This window comes from Nerophis lumbriciformis, linkage group LG05, assembly GCF_033978685.3.
Source record: "Nerophis lumbriciformis linkage group LG05, RoL_Nlum_v2.1, whole genome shotgun sequence".
Lineage (NCBI taxonomy): Eukaryota > Metazoa > Chordata > Actinopteri > Syngnathiformes > Syngnathidae > Nerophis > Nerophis lumbriciformis.
The window spans coordinates 43,302,833-43,317,960 of record NC_084552.2 but is presented as its reverse complement, the minus strand read 5'-3'; the positions used below and the strand labels follow the sequence as shown (position 1 = coordinate 43,317,960).

The window sequence follows — 15,128 nt, the reverse complement described above, 5'->3', positions numbered from 1 at the left end:
CAACACGCCCCTTAATAGTACACACTATTTTATAGATTGCTCACGCTGTTTAGGGAGTGGTATTTGGATTTTAGTAAACCAGGCCCATACTGTAGCTAACAGTCAAATCCAAAGAAAAAGGCAATGTTACTACTGTATCAGCACAGAAAAATAGTGATTAAACAATAACACTGTAAAAAAAGATCCACAAAAATATTGTTTTTTGAATTTTTGTGCTTTATTTTACAATACCAATACTTATTTCATTGTCAATACAACTTTTTCTACAATGTCAAGTTTTTTTTCAATCCCAAAACTTACTGGCAGTGTTCTGTCTTCGTACTTCAATGAAGTGGTTTCAAGGATGGCTTTTTAGGGGCAATATGGCCTAGAAATCACTTTGCAATATATATTACTACCTTGTGATAACAGTTTATATCACCAAATATTCTTTGGTATACAAATTGGAACATCATGTCAAAACCGGTTACACAGACTTGTCCTTTGGCTGATGATGTACCGGTATGTAGAAACGAATAGCATCATTTTACATTTTCAGACATGTAGTTTCTCTGTGTATTTTTCACTCTCCAAACTTCTTAATCCACAAGTTTATTTCCTGTTCATAGCTGCTTAGTCTCCATTGTGACACAGTATGAGCTCGACTTCTGTTAAAGTGCACTTAACTTGTCTGTTGTTTTGCTACTTACATTTAGGCTAGCTCAGCGCTTAGTAGTGCTTTTTGTGATCTTCTGCTCTCTCTTGCTCGGTGCGTTGCATGCTTAGCTATTCCTCGTCCTCCAGTGAGAATGCTGCACGGAAGATATGTTAGTTATAAGATTGGTAACTTAAAAGGGTCTCTGCGCTGTGGAAGGACGTGTTTTAGCTACGCTAGCTAGTCATCTGTGTCAGGACACTTCTTTGTAATAACGACCTGTTTGGTGCAGCTTGTCAGTCTCCATTTTGCAGGACACGGCTATAATGTGTCAACATGCATCGCGATAGGACATTTGCTATTCATATCTGTATCGTAGGTCAAATTTATATTGCAATATCATTGCGCAACCCTAAGTAGTTTCTTTATTTTATGCTATTCTCACTCTGACAGCCAATATGGAGGATTATAAATCTAAAGTCAGAAACTTTTCTGGGATTTCAGACAAAACAGAAGTTGATTAGACTTTTACAACAAAGTAACAGAGCTTCTCCTGGACAAGGAGAAGTTCTCCTGGACTTTGTATACAAATAAAAAGTAAGACCACAAATGTTTTTTAGTTTTGCAGTAAAAGACACTTAGATTCGATTTAAAAATACAATTTTTACCGAAAGTAAATTATGCTTTTTCCTGCGACCCAGAGAAGGACAAACTGTATAAAATGGATAGCTGGATGAATTTCTTATTCTCTGAATAAGCAACCTTTCTCAAGTATAAAAAAACAAGAATTTTGTGCCTAGTAAGCCATTCAGCTCAGTGATATACTGTATCGAAACACCTTATTGTCTTTATATAAATCTAAAATTGTTCAATATGAACATAAATGATTGGAATATTGCGTTCCTCCTTTAATTAGACAATCGTAAAATACTCTTCAGGGTTTGAATAGGTCAAACCTGCTGCATCATCCATTGTTTAAAATGCAAGATTGTAGAACATGGTTACCCAGTACATGAGAAAAACAGAGCAAGAACACCAAAATTGATTCAACAAAAGTCAAATAAAAATACAAAAGTAGTCATTTTAAACAGAAACACATAAAAATATCTTAAATTTAGCGCAAATTGAACATGCTAAAAACAGAAATTAGGTACGCAATTCAGTATTTGGGGTAGCCTCTGGGGTCTGGACGTGGTCTGTTGGAGTAGCCGTAGTAGCCTTTACCCACATATTGCCTACAAACAACACAATGAGTCCTTTTTAATAACAAATTTGCATCAACGTGTACTTTTCATGTTGCAGCCCCATACAGTGATTAAGTGTCAGTGACTTATTAATTCAAGTCAAGTCCGACCGAACAGTAGCAGGCATGGCGTTTGTAAAGCTGACATTTAAAAAGGGTTCTAATAAAGGTTTGGAACAAAACAAACGGTCATATTGAATAAAAATAAACATGATTTTATGTTAGAGATTATCGTAAACTATTTAATACTGGATACAAAATAAATTATAAGCAAAGAAAACATACCTTTTACAGGAAAGGTTTTACGACAAAAATAGCGAACTGTTACAATAATGTAGTACTGTTAATATATTGCCTTACTATCATGATTTTAGGGGAATACAATTGGTCTTAATACAACGTAGCATCCTTTACACTGACGCTTTTGGAAAAGCTGCTGACTGAAAATTATGTGGTATAAAATAAATATTGTGTAATATTTGATGATTCATAAATAAATCATATTTACAGTGATCTTTTTATCAGGAAATCTCAAAGGGCTACAGGTTACAAAGAAGATACCAAATGTACTTTTGGTAAAAGGTAGATAAAATAAAAAATACAATAGTTATATTTATTAATATAACAAATATATTTAGTGTTACAAATTAAAATGCAATTTTTACAAAAAAAAGTTTTGCTTTCACTACAATTTTCTTTTATGACAAAGTCAAACGATTATTACTATGTAATAATTACTTGTTATTTTGAAATTACATATAACATGTTAAGGTAAATAGCGCCTGTAAAGAGGTCGTTTGAAAATCATATAAGATTTAAATTAAAAAAAATAATTTGACTACGGCTACCAAATGATTAAAACATTTATTGCGATCAATCGCATTTTGTCCATAGTTAACTCATAATTACGAATAATGACAGGTAGATATAATTAATTAATCAATTAATTAATTGTATGTGCCTTGGACATATCTTTTTTAAGTTTTTGACTGTATCAACTTGGGTTTGGACAATGTTTTTTTAAAGGCGTTTTAGATGTTAAATTGTGGTGTTTTGGGAGTGCCAAGCAAAGATTGAATTGATTTCAATTAATTTCAGATACATGTGTTTGAGTTACGAGCTCAGTTGTGGAACTAATTGAGCTTGTAAATTGAGGTACCACTGTACCTTATATACATGTTATTATGACTTTGTCATTTGGTTCATGAAACTGGTACAATTGATTGAATATTGAATACAAAATAAGTTACGAGAAAAAAGATAAAATATCACAAGATGTTACGACAATTAAATATCCCGGAATGGTTGTCTGCTGAAGATTACATTTTTACAAGAAAATGTCATTATATGACAATATCAAAATATTCTAAAATTGTATAATTATCTTGTACTCTTTTTAGATAATCCTATTATTTAATACCAAACATGAACAATGGAATTTTATGAGTAAAATCGTCAAAATGATTTAATTAATTTCTAAATTGTCTGACTATTTAGGTCAATACAGGAGGCGCCTAGTACTTCCTGCAGTTGAGTAAACACTATGTATACTTACTGGTAATTGTTTCGGACATCTTGAGCCTTGAGGGCTGACCTGGAGATGCCCATACCAATTGGCATCCTGTCTGGGTATCGAACGCTGATATGGTTGCCCATCAGCTCAAAGTCCTGGTGAAACGTGAGCCTATATATTAGTTTGGTACAAAAATAGTGTTAAAAGTATTTCCAAAAGGTGACACTGACGTGAAATCTGCGTATAGCTTCTTGGCAGCTCTCCTGTTGTGTAAAGTTGATAAAGGCGCACTGTTTGGAGGTCAGGATCTTGATGCTGTGAACAAAGCCAGCCCTGCAGAAGTAGACAATTATTATTATTACTACAGCTATTAAAAAATAATCACTTTCATAGTGGTTGTTTTTGGTTGTGTTGTTTTGTTGGTCTAACTTGCTGAAAAGCTGATTGAGGTGAGACTCAGTCACCGAAGTGCTTAAGCTCCCCACCCAGACTGGAAACAGCTCCCTGTTAGAAAAATAAACATTGCATCATTACCTCCACCAAAAACAATTATTAAATGGAGGTGCAATATATAGTTTTTACATGTATTTCATATTACAATACAGTATTTAATTAATATATATATATATATATATATATATATATATATATATATATATATATATATAAATACAGTATATATATTAGAAGATAGCACCTTTTGTTTGAACCTACCCATTTTTCATGACAGCAAAAGTATTGGAACATGTGACTGACAGGTGTGTTTTGTTGCCCAGGTGTCTCCTAATGACATTGATTATTCAAACAATAAATAGCACTGAATGTCTGAGCTCAGTTTCAGATTGGGTAGGATAGGTTTTGCCTGTGCAGACTGCATTGAGAGGTGCAAACAACATGAAAACCAGAGAGCGGTCTGGAGGTGAAAAAGAAGCAATTGTGAATCTGAGAGAAGATGGACAATCAATCAGAGCCATTGCACAAACATTGGCCATAGCCAGTACAACCATTTGGAATGTCCTGAAGAAGAAAGAAACCACTGGTGTACCGGTACTAAGCAACAGACGTCGAACAGGTAGACCAAGGAAAACATCAGCAGTTGATGACAAAAACATTGTGAGAGCTATAAAGAAAGACCCTAAAACAACTGTTAGTGACATCAGCAACAACCTCCAGAGGGCAGGAGTGAAGGTATCACAATTTACTGTTCGCAGAAGACTTTATGAACAGAAGTACAGAGGCTACACCAGAAGATGCAAACCACTCATTAGCAAACAGAATAGGAAAACCAGGCTGGAAATTTGCCAAAAGGTACAGAGCTGAGCCTAAAAAATTCTGGGAAAAAGTTTTATGGACTGATGAGATAAAGATTAACTTCTTCCAAAGTGATGGAAAGGCAAATGTTTGGAGAAAGAAAGGATCTGCTCATGATCCCAAACATACAAGCTCATCTGTGAAACACAACGGAGATAATGTCATGGCTTGGGCTTGCATGGCTTCTTCTGAGACTTTATCTTTATTGATGATGTAACACATGATGGCAGCAGCAAAATGAACTCAGAAACATTTTGTCTTAAACCAACTTTGTCATCCGTCGTTTCAACAGAAGCCGCTCGCTCTGTCTCACCAGAACCAACACACGCACTCATGGCACTTAGCCAGTGTGGCGTTTAGGCCACACAAAAAGTCGGACAACCCCAACGCCACACAATGTGTAAATGCCAGGTTGTAACACTCTGACTCCTCAATCAGATGTGTACTTATTTTACTGCCATTTATTAAAAATGTTAATCTAAGGATATTATTCATGAAATATTGTCACTAGATTTCATAAATGCTAATAAAAAGATGTATTTTACAGACAGAAAGTTACAGGAACTAAAAGTAATCTCTGAAAGGGGTAACATTTCTTTTAAAGGCAGGACCCGCAGCCAGACATACAATACTAGCACATAGGTCATGAAAAACATGTTTTTTTGTTATTGTCATTGTAAGAGGGCAAAATCACTTATATCAGAAAAATATTTTAATAAAACATTTAAATTGTTATGATGTCAGGTTTGGGACAGGTGTGACGCTGGTGTGGCCACAGTGTGCACGTTTGATGTTGCTCACATGTGCTCCACTGAATGCTCAGGGAGTTTGTGCGTTTGCTCACAAACATTAAAAATTAGAGGGAACATTGGTCACAGGCTTGATGCACTAATTGAAAGCAAAGGATTTGCAACTAAATATTAAGTCTTATTCACTTTAATCTATTTTAAGTTTATATGTTCCAATATGTTTGCTCACCTAAAAATGTCATGTTCCATTACAAATAATGCTATCTTCTAAGTTGTGTATCAAATCCAGATGTAAATACCTGGAAATAAAAGCTGAAATGTTGATCTCTTGTCTCATATTCATCTTTTAATGTCAAACCCAAATATTTTCAGTCTACAACAAAAATAAAGGAATTGGCCTCACTGTTCCAATTTTTTGGAGGGCACTGTATATATATAGTCGCGATCAAATGTTTACATACACTTGTAAAGAACATAATGTCATGGCTGTCTTGAGTTTCCAATAATTTCCACAACTCCTATTTTTTTGTGATTGAGTGATTGGAGCACATACTTGTTGGTCACAGAAAAACATTCATTAGGTTTGGTTCTTTTATGAATTTATTATGGGTCTACTGAAAATGTGACCAAATCTGGTGGGTCGAAAGTATACATACAGCAATGTTAATATTTGGTTACATGTCCCTTGGCAAGTTTCCTTGCAATAAGGCGCTTTTGGTAGCCGACTGTACGTGTATTATATATATATATAGGTGTAGATATACGCATATACGTGTGTCTATATACACATATATATACACACACACACAAATGTAAATATATATTTATACATACACAGATAAATATATGTTTATACACATATATATTTATTTGAAGTGTAACGGTATTGTAGCGGTTTCAAAATCTTTAAACTAATGGTGTGACGTTTGACAGACTGAAACAAAACTTAGTGAGTGTAGTTTTTTCTAGTGCTTTTGCATTGGTCGGCCTAAAAATAAACTAAATCTTCCGTAATCCTCTGCGCAAGGCGTGACAAGAGGGTAGGACTGGAAGGTTAGAGCGAGAAAGGGGAGAAAAAGAGTGATTGGAGTAATGTTTTTCATTGACATATCCTGAACATGTCATCAAAGTCCATCAATAACATTTATGTTGTGTTGCTAAGAGACAAACAAATCTGTGCAAAAACATAACCTCTTTAGTGGAGGTGTGCGTACTAAAGCGCTTCGTCTTAAGCGTTTCCAAGCCAACACAGAGCAGGTCACGATGCACCACAGCTGAGGGAAAGCATCCGTTCGGAGCGCGGACTCTGCACACCGCACAAAATATGAGAAGCTACTTGTACACCATAACCCGGAAAATATATTTGAAGCCTGTGAAGCTAAACATCAATTGAGGTATTTACATAATTAAAAGGTAAATTGTCATATATTTGCTTGAAACAGTGGATGCTTTTGCACAATTCTTCGCACTTAAAAATACATGTTTGTACAAACAAATATGATTAGAACAGATCAACATTGTTTGTTTTCAACTACAGTTCCAGTAAGTGTGTTTATCCTAAACATTCCTGCCTCTTTATTTCATTTCATTTTAGACACTATGGCACTTTTTTTGGGGGGGGGGAAATTCCACAATAATATCATGTTTTGGACCTAATACTGATATCATATCATGGATTTTTGATATACACAGTCCTCTATTGGCCCCCCGCCAAATTTTTTAAGCCCAATGCAGCCCCAGGTCAAAAAAGGTTGGACACCCCTGCATTAGATATATAAAGCATCAGTTTTCACCTTGTATAAAATATGTAGATCACTGTACTCACAAGGGTTTTGGGTTATCAAAGCCCTCAATTGAAGGTCCCGGAAGTGGCGGTGAGATTGCCGCTGCATTCATCTCACTTGAACGTAACTCGTTCAGCTGCTCCTGCGCTTTCTGGACCGTGCCGTGGAGAATTAAGGCATCCGTACACTGCTTCTGGGTGAAGCCACCCTCCTAGAAAAAGAAACAGATGTTTTGACACTACCTTTCTCTCCATTTATTGTTGCTAATCTGGTGGTTAAATTAAAGTCTGAAATGCACCATGAGCTGCATTATCTGCACTTTCATCATTTCCTGGGATGCCTCTATACAAGTGTTATCGAGGCGAAGAACCTCCTGGAATGCCCGGGCTGCCTCCTCATGTCTCTGGTATAGGAAAAACACATTATTTAGTCAAACTGTGACCGAGTAGACAATTTACACCTTTAGGACAAAAACACAGCAGCTGAAGCCCCCCCCACTGGGGGGCTTCAGTTACTTTTAATACCTATGATTTGCTAAGAAAAACCCCATTCAGTCCCTGTAGGATTTGTTTTATTGTTCCCGTTAAAAATGCATTATTTATATGATTTGGTGTGGCATAAGTTTATGTTTATTTTTTTTCACTACCAAAGTATAGACATAAAGGTTGCAACCACTGATTAACAAAATCAAGATTTTGGTGCTTATATTGGTTATAAATGCTTGTTTTTTTTGTGCCTTCAGTTTGTGCGCGCATGTGCATGTTTTCTTTTCTACTCCCCTTTTTAACTGGTGTTGAGCACTTAGCAACTTGCCTGTGTATGAAAAGTGCTATACACAGCGCCTTGCAAAAGTAGTCACCCCCTTGAACTTTTCCATATTTTGTCACATTAGAACCACAAACAAATAGATTTTATTGTAATTTTATGTGAAAAACCAACACAAAGTGGTATACAAATGTTAAGTTAAAATAAAATTATACACGATTCAAAACATTTTTTTAACAAATAAAATGAAAAGTGTGGTGTTCAAAAGTATTCCAATCCTTTTTCTCAGAGTGCAACCAATTGCCTTTAGAGGTTGTCCGATTATTGCCAGTCTAAATACTGTCCAACTGTGTGTAATGTGATCTAAGTACACATTCAGCTGTTCTGTGACGGCCTCAGAAGTTGGTTAAGAGAATATTGGGGAGCAAATAGCATCATGAAGTCCAGGGAACACACCGGCAGGTCAGGGATAAAGCTGTGGATAAGTTTAAAGCAGGCCTGGGCTATAAAAAAGATTTCCCAAGCTTTGAACATCTCACGGAGCACTGTTCAATTCATAAATCGGACATGGAATATTGCACAACTGTAAACCTAACAAGACAAAGTCGTCCATTTAAACTTACAGGCTGAACAAGGAGAGAACTGATCAAAGATGTAGGCATGAGGTACATGGTGATTCTGGACCAATTGCAACATATCCACAAGTGGGGAAATCTGTCCACAGGACAGCTAATAGTCGTGCGCTGTACAAATATGGTCTATGTGCAAGAATGGCAAGAAGCAAGCCACTGTTTAAAAGGAAAACAGAAAAGCCATGTTGGGGACATAGCAAATGTGGAAAATTGTGCTTTGGTCAGACCAGACCAAAATTTAACTTTTTAGCCAAAACGCAAAACGCTATGTGTGGTGGAGAACTAACACTGCACACACCATGCCCACAGTCAAATATTGTGGGGGCAGCATCATGCTCTGGAGGTGCTTCTCTTCAGCAGGGACCGAGAAGATGGTCAGAGTTGATGGGAAGCTGGATGGAGCTTTTTCTCTCTCTAGGTCGTCCTCAGACGAGCCTTCCATTGTTGTCTCCAGTCATCCCGGTTCTCCATACATCTGGCCAGCTCGTTGGTGCTTTGTGCTCCCGCATCATTCTTGAGTACGTCCACATATGTTACAGTGGGACGTCCTCGTGACCGGTGCCCATGTGTTGGCTCCCACAGTACCAGTTTGCTGGCTGGCAGCTCCTGGTGTCTTTGGCAGTGTCCTGCTAGTCTCATGCTCCTGGCTGCTATTTTGTCGCACACCCTGTGTATTCCGGGATACAGATTCTCGTTGGTAACGTGTATTCTTGCTGATGTTGAACACTACACGTAGCATTCTGGTCTAGCACCCGTCTAGAGACTTCTGCAGGGTTGGCTTCAGGGTCCAGCATTCACTGCCATATAAGTGTGAATTGTGAATTATATTTATATAGCGCTTTTCCTTAGTGACTCAAAGCGCTTTACATAGTGAAACCCAATATCAAAGATACATTTAAACCAGTGTGGGTGGAACAGGGAGCAGGCGGGTAAAGTGTCTTGCCCAAGGACACAACGGCAGTGACTAGGATGGCGGAAGCGGGAATCGAACCCGGAACCCTCAAGTTGCTGGCACGGCCACTCTACCAACTGAGCTATTCCGCCCCAAGAGAACAGATTCCACAGTCGCGTAGAAGAAGCTGAGTTGTATTTGTCGGGGGAGATTGTAATTCCACACAGTGGCCATGGCGTTCAGGGCCCTCCATGCAAGTGCCTTTCTTACTCTTAGATCCTGCTCTGTTGAGTTGACCCATGAGCCCTGGTACTTGAAGTCATTGACTTCCTTCAGAGCAGTGCCTCCTGTTGTTGTGAGTGGTGGGTGTTTCGCTTGGATGTTATAGGTGATCACCTCAGTTTTCTTGGCATTCAGCCGAAGGCCAACTTTGGCGCACTCTGACTCCACTCTGCTCAAGAGTTCCTGTGCTTGCTCCATGCGGTTGAAGAGCAGGTTGATGTCGTCTGCGTAGTTAAGGTCTGTCAAGACTACTGCAGGGTGTCTTCTTGACTTCCTTGGTGTAATGGTAAGGCCAAGATCCTGCTCACGTCCACTGATGGCCTTCCTGAGTGCGTAGTCCAAGACTATGACAAAAAGGAAGGGGGCTAGGGTGTCTCCTTGCATGTCAAACTCCTCATTATCGCTATCTGGGGACACCACCTAAGCCCGTGTTCCTGCGTACATTGCCTCTATTGCCCGGAGCAAGTTGGGAGGGACACCATAAGCCTTCAGGATCTTCATCATTGTGCCTCTGTGTATTGAGTCAAATGCCTTTTTGAAGTCAAAGCACAATACAGCCCAGGGTTTCCCGCAGCGCTTTGTTGTTAAGGTGGCCGCCTTAACAACAAAGAGCCACCGCCTAAACTAAAGTCTTAACAAGCTGCTACGCTTCGTACTGCCTCTGCCTCTGTCAGCACGTCTCTGCAGCACCCAGCATTGTCCCACCCACACAACCATCTGATTGGTTACACGCAGAGCGGTCGTATTCAGAGCGCATGTAACAGCCAATCAGCAGTGCGTATTCAGAGCGCATGTAACAACCAATCAGCAGTGCGTATTCAGAGCGCATGTAACAGCCAATCAGCAGTGCGTATTCAGAGCGAATAGAGCCAGTGCACACGGCACAGGCAGAGAGGAGAGACGGTGGGGTGAGCAGATAGGTGTTTGTGAGCAGATAAGTGTTTAGCAGGTGAGCATAAGGCAGCGGACTCTACCCAAATTATAATAAATACCTCCCAGTCAACTACTAGTAACATCACTATGAGCCCGTTGGCATTCTAGAAACATAAGCGGCAGCTCAGCTCGATCGCAGTCCTTGAGGTCAAGGTGAGTGTGCGTACATGCGTGTGTGTTTCTGTCCGAGAGGAAGACAAGCATTATTGACTTACAGTTAACTAAGTTAAGTTATTTCACTTTACCTTTTTCTGTGTTGATTGAGCTGTGTTGAAGCAGCAAAAAAGAACATTATGTTAAATGAAGACTTTCCTGAAGCTGTCTCTGATAGTTGATATAATAATGTAACTGCATCATAAAGCCTACATAAACTCCATGGTGTTCAGGGATGAATAGTCTCTCCTATTGCTATTGTACTATTTTTTCAGCTATAGTTACATTAATCATTAGTAATGTAACAGCCTAGTTTTGAATGGCAGGGTCCCTGCTATCACAGGTTGATAAAAATAAAACATTTACATAATACAATTGACTACAGGCTTCCCAAATGCTGTAATAAATTAAGCATGATGAGTTGAGCATGTCAGCATGTGGCCCCACTTTTAACTCTTTTTTTCAAACGCTTATTGCAAACGCTTACCGTATTTTTCGGAGTATAAGTCGCTCCGGAGTATAAGTCGCACCGGCCGAAAATGCATAATAAAGAAGGGAAAAAACATATAAGTCGCACTGGAGTATAAGTCGCATTTTTTGGGGAAATTTATTTGATAAAACCCAACACCAAGAATAGACATTTGAAAGGCAATTTAAAATAAATAAAGAATAGTGAACAACAGGCTGAATAAGTGTACGTTATATGATGCATAAATAACCAACTGAGAACGTGCCTGGTATGTTAACGTAACATATTATGGTAAGAGTCATTCAAATAACTACAACATATAGAACATGCTATACGTTTACCAAACAATCTGTCACTCCTAATTGCTAAATCCGATGAAATCTTATACGTCTAGTCTCTTACGTGAATGAGCTAAATAATATTATTTGATATTTTACAGTAATGTGTTAATAATTTCACACATAAGTCGCTCCTGAGTATAAGTCGCACCCCCGGCCAAACTATGAAAAAAACTGCGACTTATAGTCCGAAAAATACGGTACTTACAGTAAGTCATTAATTTGACTTATTAAGTCATTATTTTGACTTAGTAAGTCATTATTTTGACTTAGTAAATTAGTAACTCAAAATATTGACTTACTAAGTCATAATAATGACATACTTAGTATCTCAGGTAACTAGGACTGTTTTGTGTATTGTTTTTACTTTGCGGAAAAAATATTGAGATATATATAGTATATCTTTATTCAGCATATGGAGCGGAAAACACAACCAACAATTGTAGGCTTCCTCACGCAACGAAGCCGGCCTACTTCACCGCAGTCTGTAGTCTATTGCCCCCCCAGGCTGTGGTGGCAGCGATGAGATGGAGACGTGATGGCGACAGGCCGAGTTACGCTGTTCCTTACACCCACCCACCCCCTTCCCCCTGGAGAGACACCACCTTAACTAACAAATTTTCTGGCGGAAACACTGCAGCCGTCAGGTTGTTCTTCTTCACCTCCTTGATTAGTCTCCTCAGGTCCAGGATCTGGGCTAGTGTGGTCCTCTCCTCTCGAAAGCCATTTTGGTTTTCCCTCATGCCGGATGTGGTTCAGTATCATTCGATTGTAGACCTTTGCGGTGATACAGGTCAGACTGATGCCCCGGTAGTTGTTTGGCTTCGAGAGGTCTCCAGATTTGGGTACTGGGATGATGTTGGAAAGAGACCACGTCAGACAGCTTGTTGCCTAGCAGGGCAAGGTTGCAGAACTCAAGGATGATGTTATCGAGACCACACGTCTTTACGACCTTCGGATTGCCATCCGGTCCAGCACGCTTACCCTCTCTCAGCGTGCTTTTCGCCTTAGCAAATTCAGTAATCGTGAAGTAACCGTCCTGGATGTTGAGGTCACGGAGGAATGATGGTATCTCTTCCTCCCCTCCATCTGATGGTGTTTCCAGCAGTTTTTGGAAATGGTTGCACCATGTCGCCACCCTCTCCAAAGGGCTATGTCCCTCAGCCTGTCCCTCCTTTGTCCTCTTCCTTCCTGTCATCTCGTTGATGACCTTCCATGCTTCTCCATATTGCCTCTCTCCATGTGCATCCTGGACTCTCTGCACCCTCTCCATCAGTTCCTCCCGCTTGATCTTATTGTAGGTACTGAAGAGAAGCTGTTTGGCCTCATTCAGTATCCCACGTCTCTCCGCAATAGGCTCACGAGCAGATCCAAGCCGCGCTTCTTCCACCCTGCCCCGTGCCGCTACGACCTCTGGGTATTTAGACCGCGGGGAGATTCTGGTTTTCTCTAGCACGGACACACGCGCTCTTGTTGCCTCCTCGTTGGCAGCAACAAATCGCCTGTATTCATTGCTAGGCTCTGCACCTTCGTCCAACTGCTGAAAGCGGCTGGTAACCTCCTCCGTATACCTGGTTTATAGGCCAGGGTCGGTCAAGAGTGCCTTTCAGTCATACCAGATCCTGAGGGATGTCTTGGGGACCCTGAGGCTCAGTCGCACCCTCATGGAGACCACGCGGTGGTCAGAGCCCAGAGAGCTGAATGTGCTGTATGGCTCAGCATTTAGGATAGAGTTCCTCCACTTTTGCCTCACTAGCATGTAGTCTAGCTGATGTTGTGTACCTGAGGCTCGGTCTCTGAAAGTCCACCTCTTGCCTGTTCTTTTCTGGAACAAGGTGTTCGCTGCCAGGAGCTGGTGAGAAGGGCAGCGATGTATGCGCCATTGCGGTTGGTAGCGTCGTGATAAGGGAAGGGAGCATCCTCTGGTCCAATCCTAGCGTTGAAGTCACCCAGGATTGCCAGGAAGTCATGACCTCGCACTCCCTTCCCTCTGTTGCTAGATATCTCGAGATGTACGTTATAATATGTATATGTGCTTTGCTATGGAGGTTTTTTCCCAATCCAGACTGGGCCCCCTTAGGAGCCCAGTCTAGATTGTATTTTTTTACTCATCCTTCCCCAGCGTTTTACCTTTTTTCCATCTTTTACGAGACGCTTTGTGGCGACCCATCAGCGTTCCTGTTCTGTAACCCTGTACACTGTTTGTTTTGTCTAATCTTGAACGGGTTTGTGCTGAAAACAAAGTTTTGTTGTACTTGTGCAATGACAACAAAGACCTATCTATCTATCTAAAGTGGCTAAATACTTTTGCACAATTTTTATTTGTTAAAAAAAAATAAAAAAAATAAAAAAGAATGTACAATTTTCTACAACAGATCCAATATGACTAAACTACCTCCTGAAATGTGTTCGCTGCAAATGTGCAGGGGACTGTGACACCCTTAGATGCTGCTGTAAAAAGCAAGGAGCCAAGTGTATTTCTGCTTGTTAGAAGGGTCATGGTAACTCTTGGTGGACTGTCAACACAGCCAGATGATAACCAAAAAAAGAAAAGCTATTTGTAAAAAATGTGCTCAGTTGTGCAAAAAAATGTATCTGAACATTTTTGCAAATAATAGCCCATGCATTAGACGCCTCCAAATAGATGCCTCAAGTTTAATAAAAAAAAAAAAAAAGTGGCACTGATCTTTACTATGACCGTTGACATGTTGATATACCCTTTTTCCTCAAATAAAAGCTCTATTAGGCACTGCACCTCAGATGCTGCATCCATAGCATATTTACATTGGATGTTTATAGCAAGAATAATCACCTTTAAACCGGCCAAAGCTCGTCCCTTCCTAAAAACGCCTTTCATCCAGCCTGGACACAAGTCGAGTGACACTTCGGCGTCGGCCAGGGCTTTCTCGTATTTCATCAGCTTCTCAAAACAGAAGGAGCGATTTCCATAGAACCTTAAAAGGCAAAATAAAATAAATAATAATAAAAAAATATGATACAAAACAATTGTGATTAATTACAGAAATATTTAGTGCAATATTTTTAATCATGTTTTAGCTCTAATGTTATTGTCTTTGTAAGCCTGTGAGAGTGCTTGACAGAGTGCAACAACATGCAAAAAGAAAAAAAAGGCTCTCTCAGTCACAAGATTAATGTTAGCAGTTTTAAATTGTGTGGATAGGCTGCATTATATGTAACAAAAAGTGTCAAATAAACTTTAAGACAAATCAGAATGTGTATATGGTTTGTATAAGTTTGAATGCGGTCTTGTATTTAGCATAGAGTAGACAATGTTTCATTTATTTGTTGGCGCAACGCACATCTGTTTATTACACAAGCTATGGAGAAAGGGTGTCACTCTCGGGTGTGTTTTGTCCCACAATAAGCTGACTTAATGCTATTATAAACACATCTGTGCAACACCATAGTG

The 15,128-nt window shown here is 39.5% G+C and overlaps 1 protein-coding gene across 8 annotated transcripts in view; it reads right to left on the bottom strand.

Annotated features, from left to right (window-relative positions):
• Positions 1 to 212: 212 nt before the first annotated feature.
• The window catches only part of LOC133605873 (uncharacterized), a 34,730-nt gene continuing 19,814 nt past the window's right edge, over positions 213 to 15,128 (bottom strand). For 7 of the 8 annotated variants that reach the window (XM_061959204.1, XM_061959209.1, XM_061959206.1 and 4 more), the window contains 7 exons: positions 14,511 to 14,652; positions 7,533 to 7,637; positions 7,276 to 7,445; positions 3,820 to 3,894; positions 3,621 to 3,723; positions 3,433 to 3,545; positions 213 to 791 (listed from right to left, as the gene is read on the bottom strand). In XM_061959204.1, coding sequence (XP_061815188.1) covers positions 692 to 791; positions 3,433 to 3,545; positions 3,621 to 3,723; positions 3,820 to 3,894; positions 7,276 to 7,445; positions 7,533 to 7,637; positions 14,511 to 14,652 — 808 coding nt within the window. In that variant the 3' untranslated portion in view covers positions 213 to 691. Of the gene's footprint in view, positions 1,870 to 3,432; positions 3,546 to 3,620; positions 3,724 to 3,819; positions 3,895 to 7,275; positions 7,446 to 7,532; positions 7,638 to 14,510; positions 14,653 to 15,128 lie in introns of all 8 variants that reach the window. The other variant, XM_072913232.1, reaches the window with a different exon arrangement.